Consider the following 21,063-nt stretch of genomic DNA (forward strand, 5'->3'; position numbering starts at 1 on the left):
TTTGTTTGATTTCAACAAAAAATGAATATATGGGGTTCTTTGATATGCTGAATCTAAACATGTATTTAGATTTTTGATTATGGGCCCAGTTTTCAAGTTGGTCCAAATTGGGGTCCAAAATTAAACTTTGTTTGATTTCAACAAAAATTGAATATATGAGGTTCTTTGATATGCTGAATCTAACCATGTATTTAGATTTTTTATTTGTAGGCCCCGCTATCAAATTGGTTCATATTGAGGTCAAAGGGGTCCAAAATTAAACTTTGTTTGATTTTATCAAAAATTGAATTATTGGGGTTCTTTGATATGCCATATCTAACCGTGTTTTTAAATTTTTAATTTGGGTCCCGTTTTTTAAATTGGTCTTCATTGAGGTCCAAAGGGTCCAAAATTAAACTTAGTTTGATTTTAACAAAAATTGAATTCTTGGGGTTCTTTGATATGCTGAATCTAAACATGTGTCTAGATTTTTTATTATGGGCCCAGTTTTCAAGTTGGTCCAAGTTGGGGTCTAAAATTAAACTTTTTTAGATTTCAACAAAAATTGAATATATGGGGTTCTTTGATATGCTGAATCTAACCATGAATTTAGATTTTTTATTTGTGGGCCCCGCTATCAAGTTGGTTCATATTGAGGTCAAAAGGGTCCAAAATTAAACTTTGTTTGATTTCATCAAAAATTGAATTATTGGGGTTCTTTGATATTCCAAATCTAACCGTGTATTTAGATTTTTAATTTTAAGTCCCGTTTTTTAAATTGGTCTACATTAAGCTCCAAAGGGTCCAAAATTAAACTTAGTTTGATTTTAGCAAAAATTGAATTCTTAGGGTTATTTGATATGCTGAATCTAAACATGTGTTTAGATTTTTGATTATGGGCCCAGTTTTCAAGTTTGTCCAAGTTGGGGTCCAAAATTAAACTTTGTTTGATTTTAACAAAAATTGAATATATGGGGTTCTTTGATATGCTGAATCTAACCATGTATTTTGATTTTGGACATTGGACCATAATAGGTAAATTAAAAAAATTCAAGTTCTTAGACCACATTCTTTGTGTGTCAGAAACCTATGCTGTGTCAAATATTTAATCACAATCCAAATTCAGAGCTGTATCAAGCTTGAATGTTGTGTCCATACTTGCCCCAACTGTTCAGAGTTCGACCTCTGCGGTCGTATCAAGCTGCGCCCCAGCGAAGCATTTTATTATGAAATTGTACTACAAGGTTCTATATCACAAAGGGAAAGCTGGGTTTGAGTTTGGGGGTAATTGCCCTAAACGTTTAGGAATTTGGGGCCAAAAAGGGGCCAAAAAAAAGCATTTTTAGTTTCCAGACAATAACTTGTGTTCAAGTGTAAGGATTTTTATGAAATTGTACTACAAGGTTTCATATCACAAAGGGAAAGCTGGGTTTGATTTTGGGGGCAATTGCCCTAAACGTTTAGATATTTGGGAACAAAAAGGGGCCAAAAAAACAAGCATTTTTTCAGTTTCCAGACAATAACTTGTGTTCAAGTGTTAAGATCTCTCTGAAATTGTACTGCAAGGTATCATACCTCAAAGGGAAGGCTGGGATTGAGTTTGGGGGTGATGAATCCTAAGGGTGTCCAAAACATTTGGGGGGTGGGGGATTTTTTTTTTTTTCTATTTTAAGACTTTTATTATGTATTTAAATTGGTAATGTTGGTTGCAAACTCCATTGGAAATTTGAATTGAGATTATGACCATATCTTGCGGGAAAGAGTTTTTTTTTTGGAAAAGGGGGGGGGGGGGGGGGGGGAATTAGGGGGGAGGGGGTATAAATTCATTTCATATAACCAATTCTAAATTCTTTGACTACAGTTATTGGGTGACAGAAACCTATTATGTGTCAAATATTTATTTACAATCCAAATTCAGACCTGTATCAAGCGGGAATATTGTGTCCATTTTTATGCGCCCGTCAAATTTTTGACGGGACGTATTATGTTATACAAATGTCCGGCGTCCGTCCGTCTGTCTGTTCGTCCGTCCGTCTGTCTGTCCGTCTGTCTGTCCGGCGTCAACATGTCGCACCGTAACTTGAGAATGACTTATCCAAATTTCTTGAAACTTAAAATAGTTGTTTCTTATGATGGTCAAAAGATCTGTATACTTTTTGGTGAAAATAAGATTAAAACTTTTTGAGTTACGGGACTTAGTAACTAAAACAGGTGTGTGTTTTTTTTCACATGTCGCGCCGTATCTCAAAAACAATTTATGATTATTGCTTAAAACTTTACACACTTCTTAGTTATATTAATCTTGAGATCTGTATACTTTTTGGTGATGATTCAAAATTTTATTTTAGAGATATTGAGTATTTTGTTAAAAAAGGGGGAGGGATTTTTCACATGTCACACCGTATCTCAAAAACAGTTTATGATTATTGCTTAAAACTTTACACACTTCTTAGTTATATTAACCTTAAGATCTGTATACTTTTTGGTGATGATTCAAAATTTTATTTTTGAGTTATTGAGTATTTTGTAAAAAAACGGGGAGGGGTTTTTCACATGTCGCGCTGTATCTCTAAAACGATTTATGATTATTGCTTAAAATTTTACACACTTCTTAGTTATATTAATCTAAAGATCTGTATACTTTTTGGTTTTGATTCAAAATTTTGTTTTTGAGATATTGATTTTTTTTTTTTTAAAAGGGGGGGTTTTCACATGTCGCGCCATATCTCAAAAACGATTTATGACTATTGCTTAAAATTTTACACACTTCTTAGTTATATTAATCTAAAGATCTGTATACTTTTTGGTTTTGATTCAAAATTTTATTTTAGAGATATTGAGTTTTTTGTAAAAAAAAAAGGGGGTTTTCGCATGTCACGCCATATGTCAGAAACTATTTATGCTTATTGCATAAAAATTCACACACAAGACGAAGGACGTATCATGCGCTCATGGCGCAGCTGTTTATTGCCCCAACTGTTCAGGGTTGGACCTCTGCGGATGTATCCAGCTGCGCTCGGCGAAGCATTTTATTGACAATTATAAATGTATGTTGTAGAAGTTCCAGATTTGGATAGGCCAATCAAGGAGGTCTCTAAACATAGCAGTGATGGAAATTTGAAATTGTATGTATACGACATTTTTACAGTTAGATATATCAAACTTGCCTAAACATGCTAAAGTTTGATCAGGCCATTTGTTTTGACCCCATGAAATAAAAAAAAATTATTAACCTAACCAATAACATCCTTCAAAATACTTTTATTTAGCATCATATATTTTAATTAGAAAAACTTAAAATGAAACATTTCCAAAGTTTAGATCTTTTAAAATCAGGTTTTTGTCAAGTAAAAATTGCACTTTGTGTTTTATTTTCTCTGTTACAATAATTTATTTAATTGTTATGTTTTAGAAGTATTTTTTTTTGAAATGTAAAATATAAAATTAAAAATATTTGTTGCTAAACTTTTTTACACAAAATATTTGCTGTAAGGCTTCAGACTACAAAATGTCTTATAAAAGGTGGAAACATAAGTGAATTGTCTTTCTGATTAAGTCTTTGGCTCATATCTAATTTTGCTTAAAACTGTGTAAAATGGTCATTTTGGTTCTAATATTTCAATGTTTACATGTTTATGACATCATAGTGTCCTGTCTGCACTTAAGTGTCCAGATTAAATTATCCAAATCATATATCATAATTATAGGTTTGGTTGGATTTTTTTTTATAAGGCTGCATGGGGGCATTCGTGTCATACCAACAAATATAGTGTGATGCCCAAGGATCTGGCAATTTTTTCACACAATTTCTGTCATTTTGATAAGACTTAAAAGTTGGTGCCCTCTTTTTCAAATTGTCAAAATCATACTACTACTAGTACTGGTACTAGTCACTAGATTCATAGCAACAATGAACTTGTATTGACTGTTTCATCGCATTTACTTAATGAATTTTCTTACCATTTTCCTAAAAACGCTCAAGAACAGTTTAGGAAAGGCAACAGTTTAAAATTGAAATGATTTTAATGACCCCTTTTACCCTTGTCCGTCTGTACGTACGTCCGTCTGTACGTCCCAAAATTGGTTTCCTTTCTCTTACTTTAGTATGCCTCAATCAAATGTTATGAAACTTATACACAATGCTTATTACCACAAAACACAGATCAAGTTTGAATTTTGGTGGAGTCACTCTTACAGTTCTAGAGTTATGCCCCTTTACAAATGGAAAATTGCTGAATTTTTCGTTTCCGTTCTCCAACTTTAGTTTGGCTCAACCAAATGTTATGAAAATTATAGATAATGCTTATTATCTGAAAACACAGATCAAGTTGAATTTTGGTGGCGTCACTTTTACCGTTTAAGAGTTATGCCCCTTTACAAATGAAAAAATTGCTGAATTTTTCGTTTCCGTTCTCTAACTTAAGTTTGCCTCAACCAAATGTTATGAAACTTATACATAATGCTTATTACCACAAAACACAGATCAAATTGGAATTTGGGTAGCGATACTTTTACCATTCTAGAGTTATGCCCTTAACAAATATAAAAATGTCGATTTTTTTGTTTTTGTTCACTAACTTAAGTTTGCCTCAACCAAATGTTCTGAAACTTATACACAATGCTTTTTACCACAAAACTCAGATCAAGTTTACATTTAGGTAGTGCCACATTTACTGTTCTAGAGTTATGTCCCTTTATAACATTTCATGCAAGCGGGGCATCATCTGTGTCCCATGGACACATTCCCCATTTATATTACCTTTAAAAGTGTTTTGAATATAACAGATGATAGTTGCACTTGTTTAATTTAGCATGAAATCATTTTGCATTTTACCATTAAGTGTCTAATCTGCTAAAGACAATTTCATGCATGTGTATTACATGTAAATAAAGCACATGTCAATTGCATGTTTAACATGTGAAAAATTACTTTTTACTACGTAAATTGAATTAAGTTTTAAATTTTAAATCAGAATTGACGACTGTTTTTGCTGAAAGTAATTAAATAATGAAGACAGTTGTCATGGAATTTTAATTTCTTTATGATAATAGTTCTGAGCTTGTGATCAATGTAAGGTATGAATTAAAAACACAGGTAAAAAATGATTAGTGATCATTAGCAAATATTTCCCGGAGGCATTAATATAGTTATTATGAGGGCCCTCAAGATTATCATACTATACTGGAGTGGCAGTGTTATTACAGGAAAGGGATTACAAAACAAAAACAAGTGCAAAAAGGGCGAATAAGAAACCCGATCTCAATGAAATGACCGAAATTATTTCTGTAAGAAAATAAAATTTGTCCTAAATCCCAAAATTTTTTCAAGACAAATCGCTTGCAGTTTAGGTCATGACTGGCAAATATGACCATTTCCAGACCCTTGGTGATGCCCCAGATACGAAAGTAGGGGACATTATTTTTTTCTGACAGTGCAGCAGTCTGTTGTTTATTTGTCTATCACTATCAGGTTATAGTTTTGCATTAGGGTAGTTAACCAATAAGTTGTGGTCACATCAACTTGAAAAATTAGTTTGCATATTTGATTTTGGTGTGAACTTTTTAAATTATATGCCAAATTAAGGTTTTGACCTAGATTTTGTGGTTCACTGAATATGTTATGTGAGAGTGCAAGTGGAGCATGGCGTCTTATGTATGCATTTTCTTGTTATTTGAAAAATTCATAAAAAGGATAACAGAATTCACCAAAAATATTGAAGGATACAACAGACCACATAAACTACTGACATCAGCCTCCTTCAAATATTAAATGAACAAACAAAGACAACCAACAAAAAACAACAAAGGGTCAAAATAGTTTGACCAGGCACAAAATAAACCAGTTTTCCAGTGCACAAACATCCCCTTTGCCTTTCTATATAAGAGAAATGCATAGAAATTAGGGTAACACGATTTCCAGAGAACTCCCAATAACCGAATATATACACACGAAATCGTGATACCGTAGAAATTAATTTACACAGTCAAATGAATCTTCCAACTTTGATCCTTTGTTTATACAGATGTAACATCTTTCGAGTATGATCTGTTCTCAAATCCAAACAGATATTTTAAAGTTTGAATTGTGGAATCATTTATTTTCATAGGTAGCAATTTCATGGATTGAGAATAGTCTTTAAATGAGAAAAACTTAATGAGCAAGTCTGTACTGTAGATGACACCTACATGTAATCAGACTACCACAGGATATTGTTTGTAACAAAACTAATTTCAGCACACTCGTTTATCAAGTTATTATTAAACATAACTTAATATGTATTGCCATCCTGTTATGAAAATTATGGTCCTACATCATGTTGATACCATCTACTAATATTTTGACATTGCATAAGACTGTGCTTTTCTCAGACTTTTATTACATCTCCACACTAAATCATTTGGATGTGTAGTGATTGATATTTTAGTCTGAATAATATGGTAAATATTTATAAGTTATAATTTGAACTAGCTTTCAATATTAAACTGCAAGTACTCTTTGATCTGTCACTCTGCAACACTTTTTTAGTGACTATCCCATGTCAGAAATCTGTAATTCATTGGTTGTCAGGTTTTTAAAATAAATCAGGTCCTTGGTTTTCTCTTTTGAATTTTTCACATTTTGTGATGTGGGAATATGCCTTTTATAGCTTACTATACCATATGGATTTGGTTTATTGTTGATGGCCATGTGGGGACCTATAGTTGCTTAGAGCAACTTCATTTGGTCTCTGGTGGATAGTTGTCTCATTGGCAATCATACCACATCTGCTTATTTGTATGCCCCCGCCGTAGCAGTGGGGGCATTAAGTTTTACCCTTGTCCGTCTGTACGTACGTCCCAAAATTGGTTTCCGTTCTCTAACTTGAGTTTGCCTCAACCAAATGTTATGAAACTTATAAACAATGCTTATTACCACAAAACACAGATTGAGTTTGAATTTTGGTGGCGTCACTTTAACTGTTCTAGAGTTATGCCCTTTATAAATGGAAAAATTGCAAATTTTTAGTTTCCGTTCTCTAACTCAAGTTTGTCTCAACCAAATGTTATGAAACTTATACACAATGCTTATTACCACAAAACACAGATCAAGTTTGAATTTTGGTGGCATCAATTTAACCATTATAGAGTTATGCCCCTTTATAAATGGAAAAATTGCAAAATTTTTAGTGTCCGTTCTGTAACTTTAGTTTGCTTCAACCAAATGTTATGAAACTTATAAACAATGCTTATTACCACAAAACACAGATCGAGTTTGAATTTTGGTGGCGTCACTTTAACTGTTCTAGAGTTATGCCCTTTATAAATGGAAAAATTGCAAATTTTTAGTTTCCGTTCTCTTACTCAAGTTTGCCTCAACCAAATGTTATGAAACTTATACACAATGCTTATTACCACAAAACACAGATCAAGTTTGAATTTTGGTGGCATCAATTTAACCATTATAGAGTTATGCCCCTTTATAAATGGAAAAATTGCAAAATTTTTAGTTTCCGTTCTGTAACTCAAGTTTGCCTCAACCAAATGTTATGAAACTTATACACAATGCTTATTACCACAAAACACAGATCAAATTTGATTTTTGGTGGCGTCACTTTAACCGTTTTAGAGTTATGCCCCTTTATAGATGGAAAAATTGCAAAATTTTTATTTTCTTCTAAATATCAAGTAATTTTTAAAATTGGAGTTATCTTCCTTTGTCCATGATTATAGTTAAATCAACTACAATCAATGCTTTATACAATGCAATGTTTAATTTTGACTTCCACTGATAAAAAACAGATCAAGTTGAATTTGGGTAGTGTCACGTAAACCATTTTTGAGTTATGCCCCTTTATAAATCGAATGATAGCAAATTTTTAGTTTCCTTTCTGTAACTTAAGTTTGCCCCAACCAAACATTATGAAACCTATACACAATATTCATTACCACAATACAAAGATCAAGTACACATTTTTTGTTTCCGTTTTCTTACTTTAGTTTGCCTCAACCAAATGTTATGAACTTATACACAATGCTTATTACTACATAATACAGATCAAGTACATAATTTGGTGGCAACACTTTTACCATTCTTGAGTTATGTCCCTTTTTAAACATAAAAATTGCTGAATTTTTCGTTTCCGTTCTCTTACTTTATTTGTCTCAACCAAATGTTATAAAACTTGTACACAACTGTTCTAGAGTTATGCGTGTTTACAAAAGAAAAATTGCTGAATTTTTAGTTTCTGTTCTCTACTTTAGTTTGCCTCAACCAAATGTTATGAGACTTACACACAATGCTTATTACCACAAAACTCAGATCAAGTTCAAATTTGGGTAGCGTCACTTTTACCGTTCTTCAGTTATGTCCCTTTATAACTATATGATATGCAAGCGGGGGCATCATCTGTGTCCACATATGGACACTATCCACATTTATTATATTCTAATTTTGACTGTATATTGTGTCATTGGATGAATATTCTTATTTAAATACTGTACTCATTCTGGTAATATAGAATTGTTACAAGTAGAATAGAATTTCATGTTGCTCTATTTTGATAGTACATGTAATATGAATAAGTCATATTTATATTCTATTGCAGAATTGTGGCACTGGTAATCTCTCTTCCTGGAATTATTGTATCTTACATTATCTACCGCCGCAGTAAAAGAGGTAAGATGTGCCAAAGATATAGACTTATGACAATGTGGTTTACTTTTATTACATGTTCAAAAATGGGAAGACATTTTTTAGTTCACCCCAAAGAACTGTTGTACTACACCATTTTATTTTTCACTGAAAAAATATAATGTTAATGATTCACACCAGTTTAAAACATTTCAAATGGTCCTGACTATATTTTTGGTCCATAGGACATTGTTTATTTTATGATATTTAAAGACACTCCTTAACTTTGATCAGCTGCCTTTGTCCTGTCTTCTCTCAACCTTCCATTTTATTGCCATTACACCTTAGAAAAACTATAGATATATATATATATTTTCAGTGCATCGACTGACATACCATTTTTCTTCACTGACAACAGTAAAAAATATTTAAGAACATGAAGCTTTCCAAGCATTTTAAACATTTGAAATTTAAACTGTCTAGATAAGAAAATAATTATATTGCACAAGATAATGTGTTGGAATCTGTTTACTGTACACACAGTAATTATTGTGTGCATTTATTATTGCGATTTCAATGTGAAGGACCAAATTGTGAGGATAATTATTGGGATTACAGGAAAAGTTGCATACAGATATATGTGTCAGATTTCAGAATGCGACTTTTAAGTCCCCTACTAACGAAGTCGAAGGGGACGTTAGGTTTTCACTCCGTCTGTGTCCATCCGTCAGTCCGGCAAATTAGCTTTCCACACTTTTTTTCTTCTTTCTTGAAGATATTGATAAAATCCTGGGGAGAACACTGCAATGTACTTAGATTTTGGATATTGGCCAATAATAGGTAAATGTCCAATTTCATATTTTTCAGTTCTTTGACCACATTCATTTTGTGTCACAAACCTATGCTGTGTCAAATATTCAACCACAATCCAAATTCAGAGCTGTTTTAAGCTTAAATGTAGTGTCCATACTTGCTCAACTGTTCAGGGTCCGACCTCTGCAGGAAAATCCGGTTTGCTGTCACTCTGACAGCCTCTTGTTGAATTTACAGTAGTACTTATTGATTTTAGGCAATATGTAGGGAACCTTTGACTTTCTGTTCTGGTGATCTGCAAAACAATTTTGTATATTTATTGTGTGATGTCATCAGGCATTGTGAACTTTTTTGCATGCTGTCAAAATAGGCTAAAGTAAGGAAATTTGATTGTTTGGATGATTGATTGGTGTTCAACACCACTTTCAGCACTATTGTGGTATTTCATGGTGGTCAGTTTTTATTATACGACCGCAAAAATTAAAAATTTTTTGGTCGTATATTGGTATGACGTTGGCGTCGTCGTCGTCGTCGTCCGGCGTCGTCCGAAGACACATTGGTTTTCGCACTCTAACTTTAGTTTAAGTGAATGGATCTCCATGAAATTTCACCATAAGGTTCAATACCACGAAAGGAAGGTTGGGATTGATTTTGGGGGTTATGGTACCAACAGTTAAGGAATTAGGGGCCAAAAAGGGGCCAAAAATAAGCATTTTTGTAACTTTCAGACAATAACTTGTGTGTAAGTGTATGGATCTCTCTGACATTGTACCACAAGGTTCCATATCACAAAGGGAAGGCTGTAATTGATTTTGGGGGTAATTGCCTCAAAATTTTAGGAATTAGGGGCCAAAAAAGGGGCAAAAAACAAGCATTTTTCTAGTTTCATGACAATAACTTGTGTGTAAGTGTTTGGATATTTCTGAAATTGTACTACAAGGTTCCATATCACAAAGGGAAAGCTGGAATTGAGTTTGGGGGTAATTGCCCGAAACGTTTAGGAATTGGGGGCCAAAAAGGGGCCAAAAATAAGCATTTTTCTAGTTTCCAGACAATAACTTGTGTTCAAGTGTATGGATCTCTCTGAAATTGTACTGCAAGGTACCATACCACAAAGGGAAGGCTGGGATTGAGTTTAAGGGTGATGAATCATAAGGGGGTTCAAAAAATTTGGGGGGGGGGATTTTTTTTTTTTTTTTTTTTCTTTTTTTCCTTTTTATACGACCGCAAAAATTGAAAATTTTTTGGTCGTATATTGGTATGACGTTGGCGTCGTCGTCGTCGTCGTCGTCGTCGTCGTCGTCGTCGTCGTCGTCGTCGTCTGGCGTCGTCCGGCGTCGTCCGAAGACACATTGGTTTTCGCACTCTAACTTTAGTTTAAGTGAATGGATCTCCATGAAATTTTACCATAAGGTTCAATACCACAAAAGGAAGGTTGGGATTGATTTTGGGGGTTATGGTACCAACAGTTAAGGAATTAGGGGCCAAAAAGGGGCCAAAAATAAGCATTTTTGTAACTTTCAGACAATAACTTGTGTGTAAGTGTATGGATCTCTCTGACATTGTACCGCAAGGTTCCATATCACAAAGGGAAGGCTGTAATTGATTTTGGGGGTAATTGCCTCAAAATTTTAGGAATTAGGGGCCAAAAAAGGGGCAAAAAACAAGCATTTTTCTAGTTTCATGACAATAACTTGTGTGTAAGTGTTTGGATATTTCTGAAATTGTACTACAAGGTTCCATATCACAAAGGGAAAGCTGGAATTGAGTTTGTGGGTAATTGCCCGAAACGTTTAGGAATAGGGGGCCAAAAAGGGGCCAAAAATAAGCATTTTTCTAGTTTCCAGACAATAACTTGTGTTCAAGTGTATGGATCTCTCTGAAATTGTACTGCAAGGTACCATACCACAAAGGGAAGGCTGGGATTGAGTTTGGGGGTGATGAATCATAAGGGGGTTCAAAAAATTTGGGGGGGGGGGATTTTTTTTTTTTCTTTTTTTTTCTTTTTTTCTTTTTTTTTTTCTTTTTAAATTTTCCATTTTAAGTTGATTATTTCTGATTAATATTTAAAAGCAAATAATAATGATATGGTAGGAGATACACACCAAACAGGATGTGTAAATTATTATATAATAAGTATTGTGCAATAGCAAGAAATTTTCAATTGCACAGTATTGCACAATTGCAAGAAATCTTCAATTGCACAGTATTGCGCAATAGCAAGAAATCTTCAATTGCACAGTATTGCGCAATAGCAAGAAATATCCAATAGCACAATATTGCGCAATAGCAAGAAATTGTCAATTGTACAGTATTGCACAATAGCAAGAAATATTCAATTGCACAGTATTGTGCAAAAGAAGATACTTCGTATAAATTGGTAATTTCTTGATCAATTTCAATGGGGTTTTATTCTTGAATTTTTGGGGTTCTTTAATATGCTGAATCTAACCGTGTATTAAGTTTTTGGATTTTGGGCCCCGTTTTTAAATTGGTCCACATTGAGGTCCAAAGGGTCCAAAATTTAACTTTGTTTGATTTCATCAAAAATTGAATTATTGGGGTTCTTTGATATGCCGAATCTAACCGTGTATTTAGATTCTTAATTTTTGGTTCCGTTTTCAAATTGGTCTACATTAAGGTCAAAAGGGTCCAAAATTAAACTTAGTTTGATTTTAACAAAAATTGAATTTTTAGGGTTCTTTGATATGCTGAATCTAAACATGTATTTAGATTTTTGATTATGGGCCCAGTTTTCAAGTTGGTCCAAATCGGGGTCCAAAATTAAACTTTGTTTGATTTCAACAAAAATTGAATATATGGGGTTCTTTGATATGCTGAATCTAACCATGTATTTAGATTTTTGATTTTTGGGCCCCGTTATCAACTTTGTCCACATTGAGGTCAAAAGGGTCCAAAATTAAACTTAGTTTGATTTCATCAAAAATTGAATTCTTGGGGTTCTTTGATATGCTGAATCTAACCATGTATTTAGATTTTTTATTTGTGGACCCGCTATCAAATTTGTTCATATTGAGGTCAAAAGGGTCCAAAATTAAACTTTGTTTGATTTCATCAAAAATTGAATTATTGGGGTTCTTTGATATGCCAAATCTAACCGTGTATTTAGATTTTTAATTTGGGTCCCGTTTTTAAATTGGCCTACATTAAGGTCCAAAGGGTCCAAAATTAAACTTAGTTTGATTTTAACAAAAATTGAATTCTTGGGGTTCTTTGATATGCTGAATTTAAACATGTGTTTAGATTTTTGATTATGGGCCCAGTTTTCAAGTTGGTCCAAGTTGGGGTCCAAAATTAAACTTTGTTTGATTTCAACAAAAATTGAATATATGGGGTTCTTTGATATGCTGAATCTAAACATGTATTTAGATTTTTGATTTTTGGCCCAGTTTTCAAGTTGGTCCAAATTGGGGTCCAAAATTAAACTTTGTTTGATTTCAACAAAAAATGAATATATGGGGTTCTTTGATATGCTGAATCTTACCATGTATTTAGATTTTTTATTTGTGGGCCCGCTATCAAATTGGTTCATATTGAGGTCAAAAGGGTCCAAAATTAAACTTTGTTTGATTTCATCAAAAATTTAATTATTGGGGTTCTTTGATATGCCAAATCTAACCGTGTATTTAGATTTTTAATTTTGGGTCCCGTTTTTTAAATTGGTCTACATTAAGGTCCAAAGGGTCCAAAATTAAACTTAGTTTGATTTTAACAAAAATTGAATTTTTGGGGTTCTTTGATATGCTGAATTTAAACATGTGTTTAGATTTTTGATTATGGGACCAGTTTTCAAGTTGGTCCAAGTTGGGGTCCAAAATTAAACTTTGTTTGATTTCAACAAAAATTGAATATATGGGGTACTTTGATATGCTGAATCTAAACATGTATTTAGATTTTAGATTTTTGGCCCAGTTTTCAAGTTGGTCCAAATTGGGGTCCAAAATTAAACTTTGTTTGATTTCAACAAAAATTGAATATATGGGGTTCTTTGATATGCTGAATCTTACCATGTATTTAGATTTTTTATTTTGTGGGCCCGCTATCAAATTGGTTCATATTGAGGTCAAAAGGGTCCAAAATTAAACTTTGTTTGATTTCATCAAAAATTGAATTATTGGGGTTCTTTGATATGCCAAATCTAACCATGTTTTTAGATTTTTAATTTTGGGTCCCGTTTTTTATATTGGTCTACATTAAGGTCCAAAGGGTCCAAAATTAAACTTAGTTTGATTTTAACAAAAATTGAATTCTTGGGGTACTTTGATATGCTGAATCTAAACATGTGTTTAGATTTTTGATTATGGGACCAGTTTTCAAGTTTGTCCAAGTTGGGGTCCAAAATTAAACTTTGTTTGATTTCAACAAAAATTGAATATATGGGGTTCTTTGATATGCTGAATCTAACCATGTATTTTGATTTTGGACATTGGACCATAATAGGTAAATTAAAAAAATTGAAGTTCTTAGACCACATTCTTTCTGTGTCAGAAACCTATGCTGTGTCAAATATTTAATCACAATCCAAATTCAGAGCTGTATCAAGCTTGAATGTTGTGTCCATACTTGCCCCAACTGTTCAGGGTTCGACCTCTGCGGTCGTATCAAGCTGCGCCCAGCGAAGCATTTTATTTTTTTCTTTTAAAATTTTCCATTTTAAGTTGGTTATTTCTGATTTATATTTAAAAGCAAATAATAATGATATGGTAGGAGATACACACCAAACAGGATGTGTAAATTATTATATAATAAGTATTGTGCAATAGCAAGAAATTTTCAATTGCACAGTATTGCACAATAGCAAGAAATCTTCAATTGCACAGTATTGCGCAATAGCAAGAAATCTTCAATTTAACAGTATTGCGCAATAGCAAGAAATATCCAATAGCACAATATTGCGCAATAGCAAGAAATTGTCAATTGTACAGTATTGCGCAATAGCAAGAAATATTCAATTGCACAGTATTGTGCAAAAGAAGATACTTCGTATAAATTGCTTATTTCTTGATCAATTTCAATGGGGTTTTATTCTTGAATTCTTGGGGTTCTTTAATATGCTGAATCTAACCATGTATTAAGTTTTTGGATTTTGGGCCCGTTTTTAAATTGGTCCACATTGAGGTCCAAAGGGTCCAAAATTAAACTTTGTTTGATTTCATCAAAAATTGAATTATTGGGGTTCTTTGATATGCCGAATCTAACCGTGTATTTAGATTTTTAATTTTGGGTCCCGTTTTTTAAATTGGTCTACATTAAGGTCCAAAGGGTCCAAAATTAAACTTAGTTTGATTTTAACAAAAATTGAATTCTTAGGGTTCTTTGATATGCTGAATCTAAACATGTGTTTAGATTTTTGATTATGGGCCCAGTTTTCAAGTTGGTCCAAGTTGGGGTCCAAAATTAAACTTTGTTTGATTTCAACAAAAATTGAATATATGGGGTTCTTTGATATGCTATATCTAAACATGTATTTCGATTTTAGATTTTTGGCCCAGTTTTCAAGTTGGTCCAAATTGGGGTCCAAAATTAAACTTTGTTTGATTTCAACAAAAATTGAATATATGGGGTTCTTTGATATGCTGAATCTTACCATGTATTTAGATTTTTTATTTGTGGGCCCGCTATCAAATTGGTTCATATTGAGGTCAAAAGGGTCCAAAATTAAACTTTGTTTGATTTCATCAAAAATTGAATTATTGGGGTTCTTTGATATGCCAAATCTAACCGTGTATTTAGATTTTTAATTTTGGGTCCTGTTTTTTAAATTGGTCTACATTAAGGTCCAAAGGGTCCAAAATTAAACTTAGTTTGATTTTAACAAAAATTGAATTTTTGGGGTTCTTTGATATGCTGAATCTAAACATGTGTTTAGATTTTTGATTATGGGACCAGTTTTCAAGTTGGTCCAAGTTGGGGTCCAAAATTAAACTTTGTTTGATTTCAACAAAAATTGAATATATGGGGTTCTTTGATATGCTGAATCTAAACATGTATTTAGATTTTAGATTTTTGGCCCAGTTTTCAAGTTGGTCCAAATTGGGGTCCAAAATTAAACTTTGTTTGATTTCAACAAAAATTGAATATATGGGGTTCTTTGATATGCTGAATCTTACCATGTATTTAGATTTTTTATTTGTGGGCCCGCTATCAAATTGGTTCATATTGAGGTCAAAAGGGTCCAAAATTAAACTTTGTTTGATTTCATCAAAAATTGAATTATTGGGGTTCTTTGATATGCCAAATCTAACCATGTTTTTAGATTTTTAATTTTGGGTCCCGTTTTTTAAATTTGTCTACATTAAGGTCCAAAGGGTCCAAAATTAAACTTAGTTTGATTTTAACAAAAATTGAATTCTTTGGGTTCTATGATATGCTGAATCTAAACATGTGTTTAGATTTTTGATTATGGGACCAGTTTTCAAGTTTGTCCAAGTTGGGGTCCAAAATTAAACTTTGTTTGATTTCAACAAAAATTGAATATATGGGGTTCTTTGATATGCTGAATCTAACCATGTATTTTGATTTTGGACATTGGACCATAATAGGTAAATTAAAAAAATTGAAGTTCTTAGACCACATTCTTTCTGTGTCAGAAACCTATGCTGTGTCAAATATTTAATCACAATCCAAATTCAGAGCTGTATCAAGCTTGAATGTTGTGTCCATACTTGCCCCAACTGTTCAGGGTTCGACCTCTGTGGTCGTATCAAGCTGCGCCCAGCGAAGCATTTTATTTGTGGAAGAAGCCGGAGTGCCCAGAGAAAACTACCGATCTACGGCAGAAAAACTGACAATCCTAGTCAATTAAGATTGGAGTCCAGTGCACCAGGTGCTGCCATGTGCTGGATTTGAACTCACAACCTCGGTGACAGGCAATGTGTCGGTTAAAAGTTCATTAGAGCTTATGTTATGTCCTTGTTTGTATACTATGCTGACTCTAAATAAGCTTATTTATTTATTTATTATCATAACAAGAAATTCAAAGGGACATAATTCCTCTTTAATTAATTTATAGGAAATGATTTTCAAATTTATCCAAGACATTGCTGATATAAACCTTTGATATAAATTTTATAAAAATCTTACAAGAATAGGCTTGATCGAGAGCATTTACAATGCAATTTTCCATAGTTTTCACATTTCCAAAGGACATCAATACTGAATAAAGTATTTGATCAGTGCTGATTTTCAAACTTGTTTCGTTTCTAATGGCTTCAAATTCTACACTCCATTTTTTTTCAGAAAAACTTAAATCCATGAATTTAAGGTGGTCAGACCTATAATCCGACAGTCCCATAATCCGACAGTCCTGTAGTCCGACAATCCCATAATCTGACAGTCCTGTAGTCCGACAGTCTTATAATCCGACAATCCTATAGTCCGACAGTCCTATAATCCGACAGCCTGATAGTCCGACGCGCGGTCACTTGTATCTGAAAAATATGCCTATATAGACATGTAACGTTAAATTTGTATATTTTTTTACACAGAAAATTATCAAATCAGTCAGTATGACGTCTTGTACAGGACCGCATTAATCCCATACGAACCGGAAATGAACACAGCGCCTAAATTCAATCGGCAATCCTCGGATGAATCCGCTAATACCCTTAGACGGTCGAACGGAATCGACCTAGTTTTGACGAATAGGGCTAAAACAGTAAAAGGCCAGTTAAGTGATTTTTACATCAATATTTACGAAAATCCGTTCAAGCAAAATTGAAGTATTAAACGACAGAGGAATTTACGATGTTTATAAACGTAGGATTTTACACGTGACGTTGTTGACATGAAAACGTTTAAGTTGCAATGTAGAGCCCTGATTGACGGGTGTCATACTGGGGGCAACCATTTGAATTTATGAGGAAGGCTAAGAAAGAAACTTTTTTCACTTACATTTGTTCACATCACATTTTTATACACACAATATTCTTCATATTATAAATAGTCATGGAGGTGAATGTAGATCACCTTAGATCATAAATTTTTTTCGCAAAATTTTGGGTCCTGCCTTATTATTTCAAAGTCCATCTTAGCCCCATAAAAATCGAATGGTTAATCCCTTATGTTAACTCAAGTGTCAATTTTATTTGGAAGCACGTTGTATGCTTCTACTTCGAAACCATACACACTTTAGGGATTTCTGCAAAGGTTATTACCGGGAATTTGGGCCCCAAAGTTTAAACTCCGGTCTGGGTACAAGAGATGTTAGAGGGAGGGTGAAAATTCACCCTTCTGATTAAAGAAATGTCTAGCGCCCAGAGCCAGAATTGAACCCAGGACCTTCAGCACTACAGCCATCGGTCTTAACTACTACCTGCTTTGTCTGCTGTGTGTGAATAAGTACTGTTTCACATCATTGCCCATCTTCGTTCCGTTCTTCTTCACATAATTGGTGTCATGTTGTGATGATTATATGACTAGGAATGCTTAGGTCCATATTATAATTTACATAGAAGTGTTATCATTTATCAGCAAAAAGTTCAGGTTGTGGCAATTAAACCAGAAAAGTATTTACTGCATCTGGAAAGTTTGAGATATTGACACTATTCCTATTTTATCAAAACTAATTGCTCTTTTAAAAACAAGAGAAAAGATAAAAAAAATTATATTACTTCTATGTAAATCAATTTGATGTAATCAACTCATATCTTTGGAGCTAACGCCCCTCAGATATGAGAAGCATACATCTAATACATGTGAAATTTCACATTCAACCCGACATAATACGTTACATGCACACGCATGCGCATGTATGTAAACATACATTCTTGTTATGAATTTCGACATGATGAACAGGAATGGAATCTTAGATTAATTGTTCATACAGTATAGGATTTAATTTGGATCCCATTACAACGCATTCCACTTTTTATACGACCGCAAAAAATTTTTTGTGGTCGTATATTGGTATGACGTTGGCGTCGTTGTTGTCGTCCGAAGACACATTGGTTTTCGCACTATAACTTTAGTTAAAGTGAAGGGATCTCTATGAAATTTTACCACAAGGTTCAATACCACAAAAGGAAGGTTGGGATTGATTTTGGGGGTTATGGTACCAACAGTTAAGGAATAAGGGGCCAAAAATAAGCATTTTTGTAACTTCCAGACATAACTTGTGTGTTAGTGTATGGATCTCTCTGACATTGTACCACAAGGTTCCATATCACAAAAGGAATGCTGGGATTGATTTTGGGGGTAATTGCCTCAAAATTTTAGGAATGAGGGGCAAAAAAAGGGGCAAAAAACAAGCATCTAGTTTCATGACAATAACTTGTATGTAAGTGTATGGATCTTTATGAATTGTACTACAAGGTTCCATATCACAAAGGGAAAGCTGGAATTGAGTTTGGGGGTAATTGCCCAAAACGTTTAGGAATAAGGGGCCAAAAGGGGGACAAAAATAAGCATTTTTCTAGTTTCCAAATTTTAAATTGGTTATTTCTGATTAATATATAAAAGCAAATAATAATGATATGGTTTGAATAGGTAAATTAAAAATTTTTAAGTTCTTAGACCACATTCATTCTGTGTCAGAAACCTATGCTGTGTCAAATATTTAATCACAATCCAAATTCAGTGCTGTATCAAGCTTGAATGTTGTGTCCATACTTGCCCCAACAGTTCAGGGTTCGATCTCTGTGGTCGTATCAAGCTGCGCCCAGCGGAGCATTTTATTAAATTTTAAACACTGCTCGCTTTTCGACAGTATACTAATGAGCTTATATGAAGACGAGATCCATATCCTTTGCAGCAGCACGGCTTCGTGTCGGACCTTCAGATTGTCGGACCGTATTACTATTAGAGCGTCAGACTATCGGACTGTCGGACTACTGGACTGTCGGAATTTCGGGTTGTCAGATTATAGCTACGCTCCCGAATTTAAGAACCCACGAAAATGTAACTTTTGCTCAAACCACGAAAATTGATACCCACAAATAAATAAAAGTCCTTTCACAGTACATCAAGAGCAACAAGATTCACACTTAGTAATCTTGAATTGCTGTTATTGTCAATGATTCAAAATATTACATGCATATATGATGTACATTAAATTTTTGTGTACTAGTTGTGTCTCAGATCATTACTCCCAAAAGCTAGAAGAGTCTCAGAAAATGTGTGATAAAATATGATAAAAATGATATATCAGTATTAAAATTTTAACTGTGAAACTATGTCGCCGTGCAGAGAATACATATACTAATAATAAATAATAATTTTACAGGTCAACAGTGGAATGATTTGCCTTGTAATCTAAATTGCTGTCCCCAGAATTCAGTTAATCACAATAATGTTTATAATAAAAAATATATCAATGTTGAAGCCAAAAATGTTGTGGTTGGAGATTGTGGAAAAATAGTAGCAGATGGTGAGTTGTAATCAAATTTGTGTTTGGGTTGTTGGCTAAAAATGTTGATTGCTCTTTGTTAATGGTCAAGTTATATGTGTTGTTATGTTGCAAAGATAGATTTGAGAACAATTGAATCATTCTAACAAAATTATTCTTCCTGATAGGGATGATATTAGCCCTAAGATTATCAAAGCTAGAATGTATGAAAAAATGCCATATAGTTGTATATCTATTTAATTAATTACAGAATAAAATGGCTTTCCAAGGTACATGTATTTATATCCTTAATTTCCAGTTATTCATGCATTTGAACTTTCTCAGTAAAGAAAGAAATGACATTATACATGACTCCTTTCATTTCCAACCTTGAATTGGTTGTGAATAAGATGATGAACAACAATGGAAAAAAAATAGAAATTAAGACAATTTTAATGACACAAAAAGAAAAAAACTACATTACATGTATGTTTTATAAGAATTCTGATCTTTGATTGGCTGACAACAATCGAGAGGCATTCCAAAATAAGATTTTATTTTTACCAGTTAAATACAACATACATGACAGCCCATGCTTCTCAAGGCAAGGTCACAACAATTCATAGAAACAAGGGAAAAATTTGATATAACTCGTTATTTCATGGTTGTAGCATAAAAATGTATTCATAAGAATTATGCTTCTTTTTGTAATTTTATAGGGTTGTAAAAGCATTGATCGTGTGCACCTTTTTAGTATGAAGTGTGAAATGTACTTGGGTCAACTTTTTTACACCTCAATAAAATTTAAAAAAGAAGCATTCAATTCTTAAGTAAACAATCAACCAATCACTGCAATTCTTATACTTTGTACATTTGTCATATTGGTTGAGAAAGCTATGTAAGCTTGTTGGAGTAATGTCTTAAAGCATCCTTATTTCTTTAGTACTAAATTGTTTGTGTATGTTCAAAATAATTAACTTCTATGTCTGACTTGGAAAAAAATGCCACTTGTTTATTAAAATAGTATCTAAGTATGAACACAGGAAATAATAACACAAATACAAACTTGTATGTCGGTCAATAAATTTATCTATAATGGTTTTTAAACAATAAATGTGCTTAGGGCTATTCCATTAAAATGTATGTGGGAGGGTAGGAAGGGACTTTCAAAATATTCCTACAACCAAGAACCATTTTTTAGATAATTTTGCATAATGGTAATAGACGCATACTGAAAAAAGACCCATGACCCACATTCAATAATTAAACTTCCCTTCCTACTGTCCCACATACATTTTAATGGAATAGCCCTTAT

General features: G+C 33.2%; 1 protein-coding gene across 2 annotated transcripts in view; it reads left to right on the top strand.

Annotated features, from left to right (window-relative positions):
- Positions 1 to 21,063, top strand: part of LOC127720440 (uncharacterized) — a 53,785-nt gene that overhangs the window by 28,415 nt on the left and 4,307 nt on the right. For both annotated transcript variants that reach the window (XM_052227031.1, XM_052227032.1), the window contains exons 8-10: positions 3,038 to 3,104; positions 8,565 to 8,635; positions 19,647 to 19,790. In XM_052227031.1, the coding sequence (XP_052082991.1) occupies positions 3,038 to 3,104; positions 8,565 to 8,635; positions 19,647 to 19,790 (282 nt within the window). The remainder of the gene's footprint in view (positions 1 to 3,037; positions 3,105 to 8,564; positions 8,636 to 19,646; positions 19,791 to 21,063) is intronic.

This window comes from Mytilus californianus, unplaced genomic scaffold (assembly GCF_021869535.1).
Source record: "Mytilus californianus isolate M0D057914Y unplaced genomic scaffold, xbMytCali1.0.p SCAF_11, whole genome shotgun sequence".
Taxonomy (NCBI): Eukaryota; Metazoa; Mollusca; class Bivalvia; order Mytilida; family Mytilidae; genus Mytilus; species Mytilus californianus.